The following is a 12105-nucleotide window of genomic DNA, read 5'->3' as shown; positions in this document are numbered from 1 at the left end:
GGGGTTTATTTGGCTATACAGTTACAGTTTTAAGGCCATAAAGTGTCCAAGGTAACACATCAGTAATCAGGTACCTTCACTGGAGGATGGCAAATGGCGTCCGGAAAACCTCTGTTAGCTGGGAAGGCACGTGGCTGGCGTCTGCTCCAAAGTTCTGGTTTCAAAATGGCTTTCTCCCAGGACATTCCTCTCTAGTAAGCTTGCTCTTCTTCAAAACGTCACTCACAGCTGCACTCCGTTTCATCTCTGAGTCAGCATGTTTATATGGCTTCACTGATCAAGGCCCATCCTGAATGGGTGGGGCCACGCCTCCATGGGAGTATTCCACCAGAGTCATCACCCACAGCTGGGTGGGGCACATTCCAAGCAAATCTAATCAGCACCAAAAGTCTGTCCCACAAGACTACATCAAAGATAATGGTGTTTGGGGTACAAAATGCATTCAAATCGGCACACCTTCTATAACCCACTTCTCTCTACTGCGTTTTATCTTTCTAAAAGTTGCATTATATAAAGTGTGCTGCCAGTTTCAACAGTCTCATTCGCCTCCTGTCCCCATCCCAAGCTGATTTTCCAACTAGTCAATGGAAATCAGTCTGTTTAAGGTTTTTAAAGACCATCTCTTTGCCAAATTTAAGTCAACATTATATAATTCTGACAAGTCTTATCTGTGTTTCTTCCTCCAATGCCTGACTACTAGACTGTTTCTTTTTATCCTCCCTAAAATCTTGGTTCCATCAGACTTTGAAGACAGATTATATCAGAGTTCAAATCTTGGGTTTACCATGTATTAACTGTGTGATCCAATTCGCTTATCCTTTTGACCCTCAGTTTCCTTTGATAACCGCCTACGATAATAATACTTACCTCATATGATTGTCATAAGAATCAGATGAAATAATGTTTTTTGAGTGCCTTGTTACAATGCCTGCTGGGTTCTCAATAAATAGTAATATGGCAATAAGGTAACAGTTAAACTGTACCATGTGCCTGGCAATATGTCAAGTGCTTATGTGAATCATTTTAGTTAGTCTTCAGAGCCCTTTAAGGTAAGAAATTTTATTATTCATTTATGAGTGAAACACTCTAAGAACTTCATTTATCTGTGTTGCATTCCAATCTTTATCCTTTGGTATACACATTTGTGTATTTGTTTTTATAGCATATTTATATTTTTTACTCTAAGTTTTAAAATAGTATTTCCTATCATTTTTCTTTGATGTTTATCATATTTCATTTTAACAAGTACATAATATTCCATTGAGTGGTTACTGCCATAATTTACTTAACCTTTCCGCTATTGCTGGAAATCTTCAGGCGTAGAACTGATTTATTACTTTGAAGCTTTTGATGTATACTGTCAAATTGCCCTCTGAAAAGACCATGATTTTATAGTAACATGGGTAGTTTTTGACCTAACTGTACTGTTCTCTAAATTCTGTAATCCTATTTTAAAGTAGAATGGGGGTTGTCTTAAATGTTCCCTAAGAAGTTAGAAAACTGGCAGTGATTCAGCCAATCAATCACACAATCAAAAAAAGCATTTTGATAATGTCCTAGGAATTGTACGTGCGGTCCAAAGTTATAATGTGACTAAGACAAGAAACAATAATAGTGACAAGGAAACAATCTTCTAGTCTATAAAAGGATTTAAAATACAGATTTTAAAGCAGTCAACAAAGATATGCAACTTGCTATATTTCATTACATGCAAGCTACTAGTGAGCAGGTGGGATGCATAGAGAGGATACTCCTTGCTTTCCTGCCTTCCTTAAAAGCCAGGGCCCGCTCTGGATAAAAACTGTTAAATAGGTGCAGTTTGTATTGGCAGACAGTTCTTTCCTACAGAGACCTCATTCTGTGTGCCATCTCTACCCGTCCAGTGTCCCCAAAGAGCCACCTCATGACACATGACATAGGCCACAGACAATTAGAGGCTTCCCAGAGACTGATTTATCAATGCTGGTAGAGGGAATTTTGGTTCTTCTAGGGCTGTTAAGTTGGGCAGTGGGGGCTGCTGGTGACTATCTCCCTTGGCTATATGGAGGAAGCCAGTTGTAGGAAGAGAAAATGAGTAACACAGAGAGGGAAGCAAAACCAGAAGATGATGGGAGTAGGGAGGAAAGGAAAGAAAAAGCGTGTGAGAGTGAGCAAGTAGATTGAATAATACAATAGGTAATCTGAATTTGGGAGTTCAAATATCTCACTCTAAATATTTGAGAATCAGGCAATTCTGGACAGCAGGCTGAGAGCCATGAACCTATGAAGTTATTTCTTTCTTAACTAAGGCCAATCCCTCCACCTGTGCTGTGGATGCCATTTCCTCCTGCATCCTCCTGTGTATGCTATAAGATCTTGCTTCTCTCTTGCATTTCTCACGCATACTAAAAAAACACCATCTTCCTCCTCAGCTCTCACTCTTCTCTCAGCCAAACTTCTTGACAACATATCTACACTCACTCTCCCCACTTCCTTATTCTTCACCTCAACTTACTCCAAACAGGTCTCCACCCCCACCTCTCCTGAAATTGCTCTAAGGTTACTAACGACCTGACCTGTCGGTTGCCAGCACCACATGCCATTCTTTACTCCTTGTTGACTTAATCTCTTGTCATCATTTGACTTAGCCAACCATTCCTTCCTGCTTGAAAACTTAGTTGGTTTCCACGATACCTGGATACCACATCTTCCTGTTCTTTCTCTCATCTCTCTGCCTACTGACTCTCAACCCCCTGCCTGCCTCTCCTCCACCTAACAATGTTGGAGTTTTCGGAGGGCTCTGTCCTAGGCCCTCTTCTTTTCCTCACACTACATTCTCTTCCTGTAACAGAGATATTGATCACTATTCTAGCTTCAATTACTATCCATATACCAATGACTATTACTTGTATGTCTTTAACCCAGACAGCTCCTCTGAGCTTCACAACCACATAACCAGGTGCTCACTTTAGATTTCCATTTAAAATGTACCAAAGAAATACATATCACATTTAACATGTTTCAAACCGAACTCTTTATCTCACCACACAAGTCTGCTCCTCCTCCAGTGTTTTCTAACGCAACAATGGCTCCTTGATCTACACAGTTGCTGAAGTCAGACCTGGGAGTCATTCTGATAGTTTCCTCTTCTTCATTCCCTCCAATCAATCCATCACCAAGACCTGCCAATTCTACCTCCTAAACACTTCTCAGATTAACCTACTTATCTTCAGTTCCATCACCACCATCTTCATACTAGGCACCACTCTTTCTCCTCTGGACTTCAGCAACAGCCTCCTAACTGGTTTCCCCCATGCCTGCTTGCTCCTTGCAATCCATTCGCCACACAGCACTGGAGAGACATTTCAAAACACAAATCTCATCATGTTCTGGCTCTGCTTACCTGTCCTCAGAGGCTTCCAACTGTCCACAGATAATGTCCAAAGATGTTCTTCTGGCCTATCAGTTTGGTCAGTGTTGGGCCTTTACCCACCTTTTCATTCTCATTTCAGTCATTCTCCCCTCACCTTTCTTGGCTCCAGTCACATGGAGACCAATCTGTTCCCCAAACAGGCCAAGCCATACCTTTCCTTGGGAACTGAACAAGCTGATCCTTCTGCTGCTTACTTCTTCAGGTGACTCTCCCTGACCACCTCCTCCAGGCTACATTGTCCCATAGCACTGTGGGCTTTTCCTTCATGGTAACCATGGCATGTAATTTTCTACTTATTGTTTCTCCTCCCTGTTGGACTGTTAGCCCCAGGAGGAAAGATGCCATGGCTGTCCTGCTCAGTGCCCTGTCATTACCCACTGGTGCCTGGCACTGCCTGATAGAGGAATATGGAGCATGTGATGTCCCTCACATCCCAACACCTCCCTCGGCAGCTGTGTAGCTGCCCACCATTTACTGACTGTTTTCTTTTAATGCCAAAGCCTAGCAGCAGCAAATCCTTCAGTGGTTCTTTAAAGTTAGGGCTGAACATTTCTGAGGAGAGGGTGGCAGAATCGACCCAAATGGTCAACTTGACCTCTTCTCCTGGAGCACTGCAGCCAGACAGGAGCTCCCTGGATGTCTGGGAGCATGCTTTACAAGCCCTGTGCAAAGCTAAGGTGTCATTAGGGTTGTGCGGTACATCCCTGCCCTGTTCTCTAAGGCAGCGTTGGTGTTTTAAAGACAACCCACCCATCCTTCTTATTTGTTTTCATAACATAGTGTACAGTTATTACTTGGGTGAAATAATCAAGAATCTGCTCAGATTGAGAGCCCAGAACAGGCACTGGGGATGTGGAGCTAGAAAAATGAACCTGCCTCAAGGGAACCAGAATAGCAAGACAGAATGTAATGAAATACGCTAAAGATGGCAGTCTTTATGGGAGACAAATTGGTTGTGGTTGAGCATCAGAGAACAAGCTTTGCAGGGCAGAGGATGGCAGGGACAGGGTGGTGGTCCACATAGCAGAGGGCACTGAGGTCCTCCCAGGGGACAAAACTGCAGGAGCCCAGGCGGGAAAGACCAGAAGGCTATGCTGACTAGCAAACAGCAACAAGCTGGACTTTTTCCTAGAAAAAGGCGATTTCTTCGGGGCATATGTGTCGGGGATAGTAGCTGTATGAACATACTCTGATCTTGCCATGCGGGGTTGGGTGGACCAGGAATCCCCTCTTAAAGGAAGAGACTTATTAAGTGTCGGCCATGTCTTCTCCAGAAGAACCGACCTTTCCTGCTCTTTGTGAAACGAGACACACCTCTCCGACGAAGGAGGCAGACAGGATCTCCATCATTACAACTGCCCTATTAAAGAAAAAAACAAAACAAAACCGAATAATTACCCTCTGCAGGAAAGGCACACAAACAGGATGGACCTGAGCTGAACCCGGGATGAGCCATCCCCGTAAAGATTAGGAAGAGGAACCTCCCCACCGCGCTCCCGCCTCCGGTCAGGCCGTCGCCCGGATGGCCAGGCGGGATCATCCACCCACCGGGGAAGGTGGGAGGGAGAGCGCGGGAGACACCTCGCTGTGCGGGTTCCGGGCTCCTCCTTCTCCGCATCCTCCCCGCCTTCCAGCCCTCCCCGGGCCTGTCTCACATGCCTCGGGAGTTTGTTCGGGCTCGGCTACGAGCCGTTCCACCTTTTGGCTTGCACCTGGGCTGGCCCTGGGCGGGTAGCGCACAGTCAGAACCCGCGCAGCAGGGAGCGCGCGTAGGACAGTGCAGGTGGCCGGGAGCGGGTCTTCCACGCGGTGCGCGCGGGGGCCCTGACCGCCGGGCCCGGCCGCTGGCTGCGCTACACGTCCCCGGGCTCCAGAAGGCGCGCGAGCGGACGCTGGGTTCCTGTGAACCTGCAGCCTGGCGGTGCGAGAATCCAGCCGGGGATGAGGCGGCAGCTGCTTCCTGGTTTGAAGTTCGCCGAGGAGGGGAGAGCGTGAGCTCGCGGAGGCGGGGGCAGGAGGAGGGGCAGGAGGAGAAGCCGGAGGAGGCGGGGGCAAGAGACGCCTGGGGCTGGAGCTAACCGGACGGGTAGCTCCGGCTCTTCGGGGAGAGGAGCTTCCCGTCCCCGGAGAAGGGGCGAATCCCACGCGAGTCCCCGGGAAGCGCCGTGCGCTCGAGAGGGACGAACCGGCTTCCCCTGCCCGCGGAAGGCTCGGCGCGCCGAGCTCCCCTCCTTTCCACCTCGGGAGGGAGGAAGGGAGGGAAGGAGGGGAGGGAAAGGTCCCGCGGAGGCGGCAGAATGGCTGGTCGACGGGGGCTTAGACGCTACTTTTCCTCGGAGCTGCCTCCACTCCAGCGGCTGTCGCGAGGGCTGGCTTGAGCCGGGGCTTCCCGCTCTCCAGCTGTGAGCCAGCGCGGCCCCCCGGGGCTGGGGCAGCGGCGCCGTCATGTCGTCCGGCACCATGAAGTTCAATGGCTACTTGAGGGTCCGCATTGGCGAGGCCGTGGGGCTGCAGCCCACCCGCTGGTCCCTGCGCCACTCGCTTTTCAAGAAGGGCCACCAGCTGCTGGACCCCTACCTGACCGTGAGCGTGGACCAGGTGCGAGTGGGCCAGACCAGTACCAAGCAGAAGACCAACAAACCTACGTACAACGAGGAGTTCTGTGCCAACGTCACCGACGGCGGCCACCTCGAGCTGGCCGTCTTTCACGAGACGCCCTTAGGCTACGACCACTTCGTGGCCAACTGCACCCTGCAGTTCCAGGAGCTTCTGCGCACGACGGGCTCCTCGGACACCTTCGAGGGCTGGGTGAGTAGCCGTGACCCCTCCCCTTTCTCTCCCCACTTTTCAAAACTCTCCGAGACCCCGCTTTCCCATTGCCTTCCCGAGCTCCGCGGCGGAGGGAATTCCCTCCAGACTTTGGTCCTCGCCCAGGTGGCCGGAGCACTCGTGACGCGGCCGTTGTGGGTGTGTGCGGGCTCAGGTGTGTCTCAAGGAATCGGCCTGGACACGGCCCCCTGTCTGGGCGGCCGTTCTGGCTAACGGGATGTCGGGCAGGAGACGTGGGCGGTGTTTTCTCCCCCCTCCCTCGCCCAGATTTTGGATGAGGAGCCCCTAATTCTCAGCACGCGCGGGTAACACGCAAGAAAGGCAAGGAAGTTGTGATATGAAAGTGATTTGATTCAGGTAAAGTGCTTCAAGCGCTGCTTAGGAGAAAGCCATACGTTCTTGCGAGTATTATTCATACTGTTTATGGATACGTGTTGGTTCAACTGCGCAGACATGCACACGTGTTTCGACATGCACATCCATTACATCCCAGAGCTAGGTAAGCTGCACTGGCAGGAGTTAGAACTCCAGGGTCTGCATGGTGCGAAAGTTTTCTTACTTAGCAGTTTTCCAAGGAGATGAGACTTAACATGTGTTTTCAAGTAACTTCAGTATAGTCAGTCTGAAAGGTTTGAGTTCTGCAGGATGCCTTTCTGCTTATATTGGTCTGAGTAGAAGCTGTGAGACCTGCCTCTCCCCCACCCGCCTCTGCTGCTGTTCCTGTGTATTGACACTTGTCTCTGCTTTTCACATAGGTCCCATGAGACAAAATTTCTGTAAATACATTAAAATTTCTCAAGCACTCTACACAGAGCTAAGATACTTTTGCTTCTATATCCTCATACTGTCTTTGTGATTCAGGTGTTTTCATTCCAACTTTTAGATGATGACAAGATAATTATAATAAAGTGTCTGGTTTGGCAAAATGAAGTAAGCCGTTTGAAGACTCTCAGGAGTTTAATGGTTCACCTTTTGGGGGGAGTCAGTTTTGAACCGGGAAAATTACCAAGTGTTGGAATGAACCGGGTAGATAATAATGAAGACTCATTTAGGCATTCATTTTACACTTTGGGGAATCGAGAAGTTTATCATATATGCTCCAGAATTACCTGGTGACTTGTAGAAAGTTAGCCTTTTAAATAGAAGTAAAAAAACATGTGTTTAACCATAATCATCAAATTATATTGAGTTAATCATGCTCAACCTAATGTATTTTGTGGAATTTAGAAGTGGACTGGAGAGGAATGGCGAAATATACAATGGTTAGAGACTTGCATTTTATCCATTGAATTACTGGATATGAAATATAGGTGAGCATAAGAATCCCAGTGGAAATGTTGAACTAGTGTCTGATTAGGAGTAGGCTTGCAAGGTTCTAGAGGACTGAGTTCTGAAGCATGATGGTGCGGATTGGCCAGTGTCTTCCCTGAGAGAGCCTAGAGTGGTTCTTCTCACCCCTAGTGTGTACATTTGAATCACCTGGAGAGCTTTTAAAACTCTCTACTTTTAAAGACAAGATAGGAAAGTCTGGCTTTGGGACCCCAGCATCCCCAGGTGATTCCAATGTGAGAACCTGTGGCCTAGTGAAGACCAAAAGATGAGGACTGGAAGAAACATAAGTGTAGCAAGACCCAGCTTACCTAAGCAGAGATGTGTAGAGCTGCTTTTTGCCTTGCTGGATGAACAAAGAAAAGTAAATTAAATTACTATATTTACAACTGCCTGAATTAATTATACTTAGATGTTTAATATAAGAAGGTGTTTTGGAAAACATGAGTTTTTATTAGTATAGGGTCAGCCTTTAAATGACCTTGAAACGAATGATTTGTCATACATTTGTGAGGATAGGGTAGGTAGGATGGAGAGGTCCTTTTTTTATTTTTGCTGAGAAAATAATCTGGCGACTTTGGAAATATGTGTAATGCTTGTTTTTTGAATTATGCTTTATAGCGCTAAGGGTGTTTTTGAAATTTGGAGTTACACAAATACTTCTAAGATATTTATCTTTGGTATATTAAATTGAAATGTGTATTCAGGCAGCTAGAAATGTAGTAATTGAATTTACTCCACAACATTTTTATGTGTGATGCAATTGGAGCTACAAATTGCTGACCTTTAAAAAAAAAACTGACTTTTTGCTAGATTATAAGAGAAAAAAGCAGAAGATACTCTCATCATTAGAATAAAACAGTATGCTTTCTCGATTAACATACTTTTTAAGTAACAAGAAGATAATAATTAACTTTGATTTTAGTGCCAATTTTGTTGTATTCCCTGCTAAGATGATGAAAGTAGAGTTAGATTTATTCATTATATTTCTACTACCAAGCCTGATATGGAGTAGGTGCCCAAATATTTGTTTCCTAACTGACTGTAAGTATATTACCTCACGTAATCTCATAAAATCCATTGAGGTTTTGTGATATAGCTAAAGAAGTTCTTAAAATGGAAATTTGTAGAATTAAATGCTTAAATTAGAAGGGAAGATCTCAAATTATGCTTTCACCTTAAACTGGAAAAGAAGAGCAAATTAAACCCAAAGTAAGCAGAAGGAAGGAAATAGTAAAGTTAACAGAAGTCTGTGAATTAGAAAACAGGAAAAAAAAAAAAAAAAATAGAGGCAAAAAAAATCAATGACGCCAAAAGCTGGTTGTTTGTAAAGAATCAATAGAATTTTTAAGCCTCAAGCCAGAATGATCAAGAAAAATCACAAGAAAGCTCATTGCTGTGGACACTGTAGACCTTAAAAAGATAATAAGGGCATATTATGAACCATATTATTCCAGTAAATTCTACATTTTAAATGAAATGAACAAATTCCTTGAAAGATACAAACTACCAAAGCTCACTAAAGAAGAAATAAATAACTTTAATAGTCCTGTATCTATTGGAGTAATTGATGTTGTAGTTAAAAACCTTCCACAAAGGAAACTCAAGGTCCCTGATGGCTTTACGGGTTATTTCTGTCATACATTTAAGGAATAAACAATACCAACTCTACACAAACTTCCAGAAAACAGAAGAGAACACACCCCAACCTATTCTATCAGGTCAGCATTATCCTGATACCAAAATCAGACAGACATTACAAAAAAAAGAAAACTACAGACCAGTAGCCTTCATAACACAGGTATAAAAATTATTAAATTTTAGCAAATAAAATCCAACAGTATATCAAAAGGATAGCACATGATGAGCAAATGGAGTTTATAACCAGGAGTGGATTAGTATTTAAAAATCAATGTAATTCTTCATATTAATAGATTAAAAAAGAAGATCCATATGATTATCTCAGTAGATAAAGAAAAAGTGTTTGACAAAATGCATCATCTGTTAATGATAAAAACTCTCAGCAAACCGTGGATAGAAGGGAACTTCTACAAGCTGATATTAAGAGCATCTGTGAAAAACTGCAGGTAACATCTCAATGGTGAGAGACTAAATGATATACCCCAAAGATCAGGAACGGGCTAAGGATGTCTGCTCTTACCACTTCCATTCATTACGTTCTCTGGCACTGTACTGGAGTCCTAGTTACTGCAATAAGGCAATGGAAAGAAATAAAATGATACAGCTTTCAAAAGAAGTAAAACTGTCTTTATTTGCAGACAAATTATTTTCTGTAGAAAATTCTAAGGCATCTACAAAAAGGCTACTAGCACCAACAAGTGAGTTTAGCTAGGTGGCAGGATCCAAATCAATATACAGAAATCAATTGTATTTCTATGTAATAGCAGTGAAAAATTGAAACTGAAATAGAAAAATGCTATTTATAATCATCAAATGAAATTTTTAGGGCGCAATTTGATAAAAGAGTTGCAAGACTTGTTCACTGAAAGTAACAAATATTGCTGAAATAAATTGAAGATCTAAATAAATGGAGAGCTATACTGTGTTTATGAATGGGACGAAACAATAGGGTTAAAGTCTCAATTTTGTCTAAACTGTTCAATAGATTTAATACAATCCTAGTCAGAATCTCAGCAGGCTTTGTTATAGAAATTGAGAGATTGATTCTAAAACTTATATGGAAACACAAAGGACCTAGACTGGCCTAAATAATTTTGGAAAAAAACAAGTTAGAGGACTTTCACCGTCTATAATTTCATGACTTAATATAAAGTTACAATAATCAAGACAGTGTGGTATTGGAGTAAAGAAAGTCATATAGATCATTGGATCAGAACAGAGTCTAGGAATAGACACATATATAATCAGCTGATTTTTGGCAAAGGTGTCAAGGCAATTCAATGGGGGAAAGTATAATCTTTTCAACAAATGGTGCTTGAACAATTGGATGGCCTATGCAAACTTATGAACCTTGAGCCTTATACCACACATGAAAATTAATTCAAAATGGACCATAGACCTAAATATAAGAGTTTAGCTGTCAAATTTCTAGAAGAAAATATAGAGGAAAATCTTAATGACCTTGGGTCACAGAGATGTTTTTAGGTAGAACATATAAAAAAGCACCAACTGTAAAAGAAAAAAATGAATAAATTGGAATTTATAAATATTAAAAATCAGTGCTTTTCAAATGACACTTGAAAAGTGAACACAAGCCATGGATTAGGAGAAAATATTTGTAACATATAAACCAGATAACAGACTTGCAACATAAATCTATGAAACAATCCTTATAACTCAATAATAAGACAAATAATTCAATTAAAAATGGGTCAATTTGAACAGACACTTCATGACAAAATAGGACATTAAAAGAGGCTCAGAACCATTAGCCATTAAGGAAATGCAAATTAAAACCAAAATGAGATACCAATATGCACTCACTAGAAAAGTTAAAATGAAAAAGACTGATTCATACCAAGTGTTGGTGAGGAAGTAAAGCAGCTGGAACTCTTAATACACTGCTGAAGGGAAAGTAAAATGGTACAATCATGTTGGAAAACAGTTGCTTAAAATGTTAAACATATGTCTACCATATGGTTGAATCCCTCTAGATATTTACCAAGAGAAATGAAAATGCGAATTCCATACAAAGATTTGTAGGTGAATGTTCATAGCAGCTTTATTTGTAGTTGCTCCCAAACTGGAAACAACTCAAATACCTACCTACAGATGAATGTTTAAATAAATTGTGGTGTATCCATAAAATGGAACAAAAAAGGAATAGCAACAAAAAAGGAATGATTAATGAAAAAACAAGAATGAATCTCAAAATATTTATGCTGCGTGAAAGAAGCCAGACAAAAAAAGAGTATATACTATAAGACTCCATTTATGTAAAATTTTAGAAAAGGCAAACTGATCTGTCACTAATAGTGACAGAAAGCAGTTCAGTGGTTGTCTGGGAATGGGGGTGAAGGTGAGGGAGAGATGTTTTACAGAAGAGGCTGGGAAGATGGATATATTCATTTTTTTTATTGGTGGTGATGGTTTTACAGTTATATACATATGTCAGTGTTCACCCAGTAGTTCACTTTAAATATGTGCATTATTGTATGAGAATTATATTTCAATAAAGCTGTAGAAAAATCCAGTGAATATTTATCATCTGTATTTTACTGACAAAGCTGATGAATAAGATTAAGTGACAGAATTGGATTTGACTCTTGAAAACTACATTGCTTCTTCGGTGCAGAAAAAAATTATCAGAGTAGTAACTTAAAAAAACACATCAGCATACAACAAATTCATTAAATATAATTCATAAATTTTGGACACAGTCTCATTTTCTAAATTATTGCTGTCAGTTTTTTTCTGCTTCTTCTAGAACTTATTTTATTTCATTTCTAGGACTTCTGAAAACAGAAGGTTCACCTAAGTTAAAAACTATAGCTCAAAAAAAACCAAAAAAAAAAACCCACCCGAAATCCTATCTCCTCCTTTGATGTATTTGC

The 12105-nt window shown here is 42.3% G+C and overlaps 2 protein-coding genes across 2 annotated transcripts in view; one reads left to right on the top strand and one right to left on the bottom strand.

The window, feature by feature from the left end:
- Window positions 1–325: 325 nt before the first annotated feature.
- LOC119532624 (basic salivary proline-rich protein 2-like) lies at window positions 326–5859 on the bottom strand. The gene is made up of 3 exons (XM_037835038.1): window positions 5558–5859; window positions 5072–5510; window positions 326–4772 (listed from the first exon to the last, which is right to left on the bottom strand). Exons 1-3 carry the CDS (start codon window positions 5857–5859, stop codon window positions 4644–4646), a joined length of 870 nt encoding a protein of 289 aa, XP_037690966.1. The 3' UTR covers window positions 326–4643.
- Window positions 5454–12105, top strand: part of PRKCH (protein kinase C eta) — a 247447-nt gene continuing 240795 nt past the window's right edge. Inside the window, exon 1 of the mRNA XM_037832583.1 lies at window positions 5454–6220. Coding sequence (XP_037688511.1) covers window positions 5858–6220 — 363 coding nt within the window. The 5' untranslated portion in view covers window positions 5454–5857. The remainder of the gene's footprint in view (window positions 6221–12105) is intronic.

This window comes from Choloepus didactylus, chromosome 4 (assembly GCF_015220235.1).
Source record: "Choloepus didactylus isolate mChoDid1 chromosome 4, mChoDid1.pri, whole genome shotgun sequence".
Taxonomy (NCBI): Eukaryota; Metazoa; Chordata; class Mammalia; order Pilosa; family Megalonychidae; genus Choloepus; species Choloepus didactylus.
The sequence above is the reverse complement of the archived record's forward strand: the minus strand, read 5'-3'. Positions and strand labels throughout refer to the sequence as shown.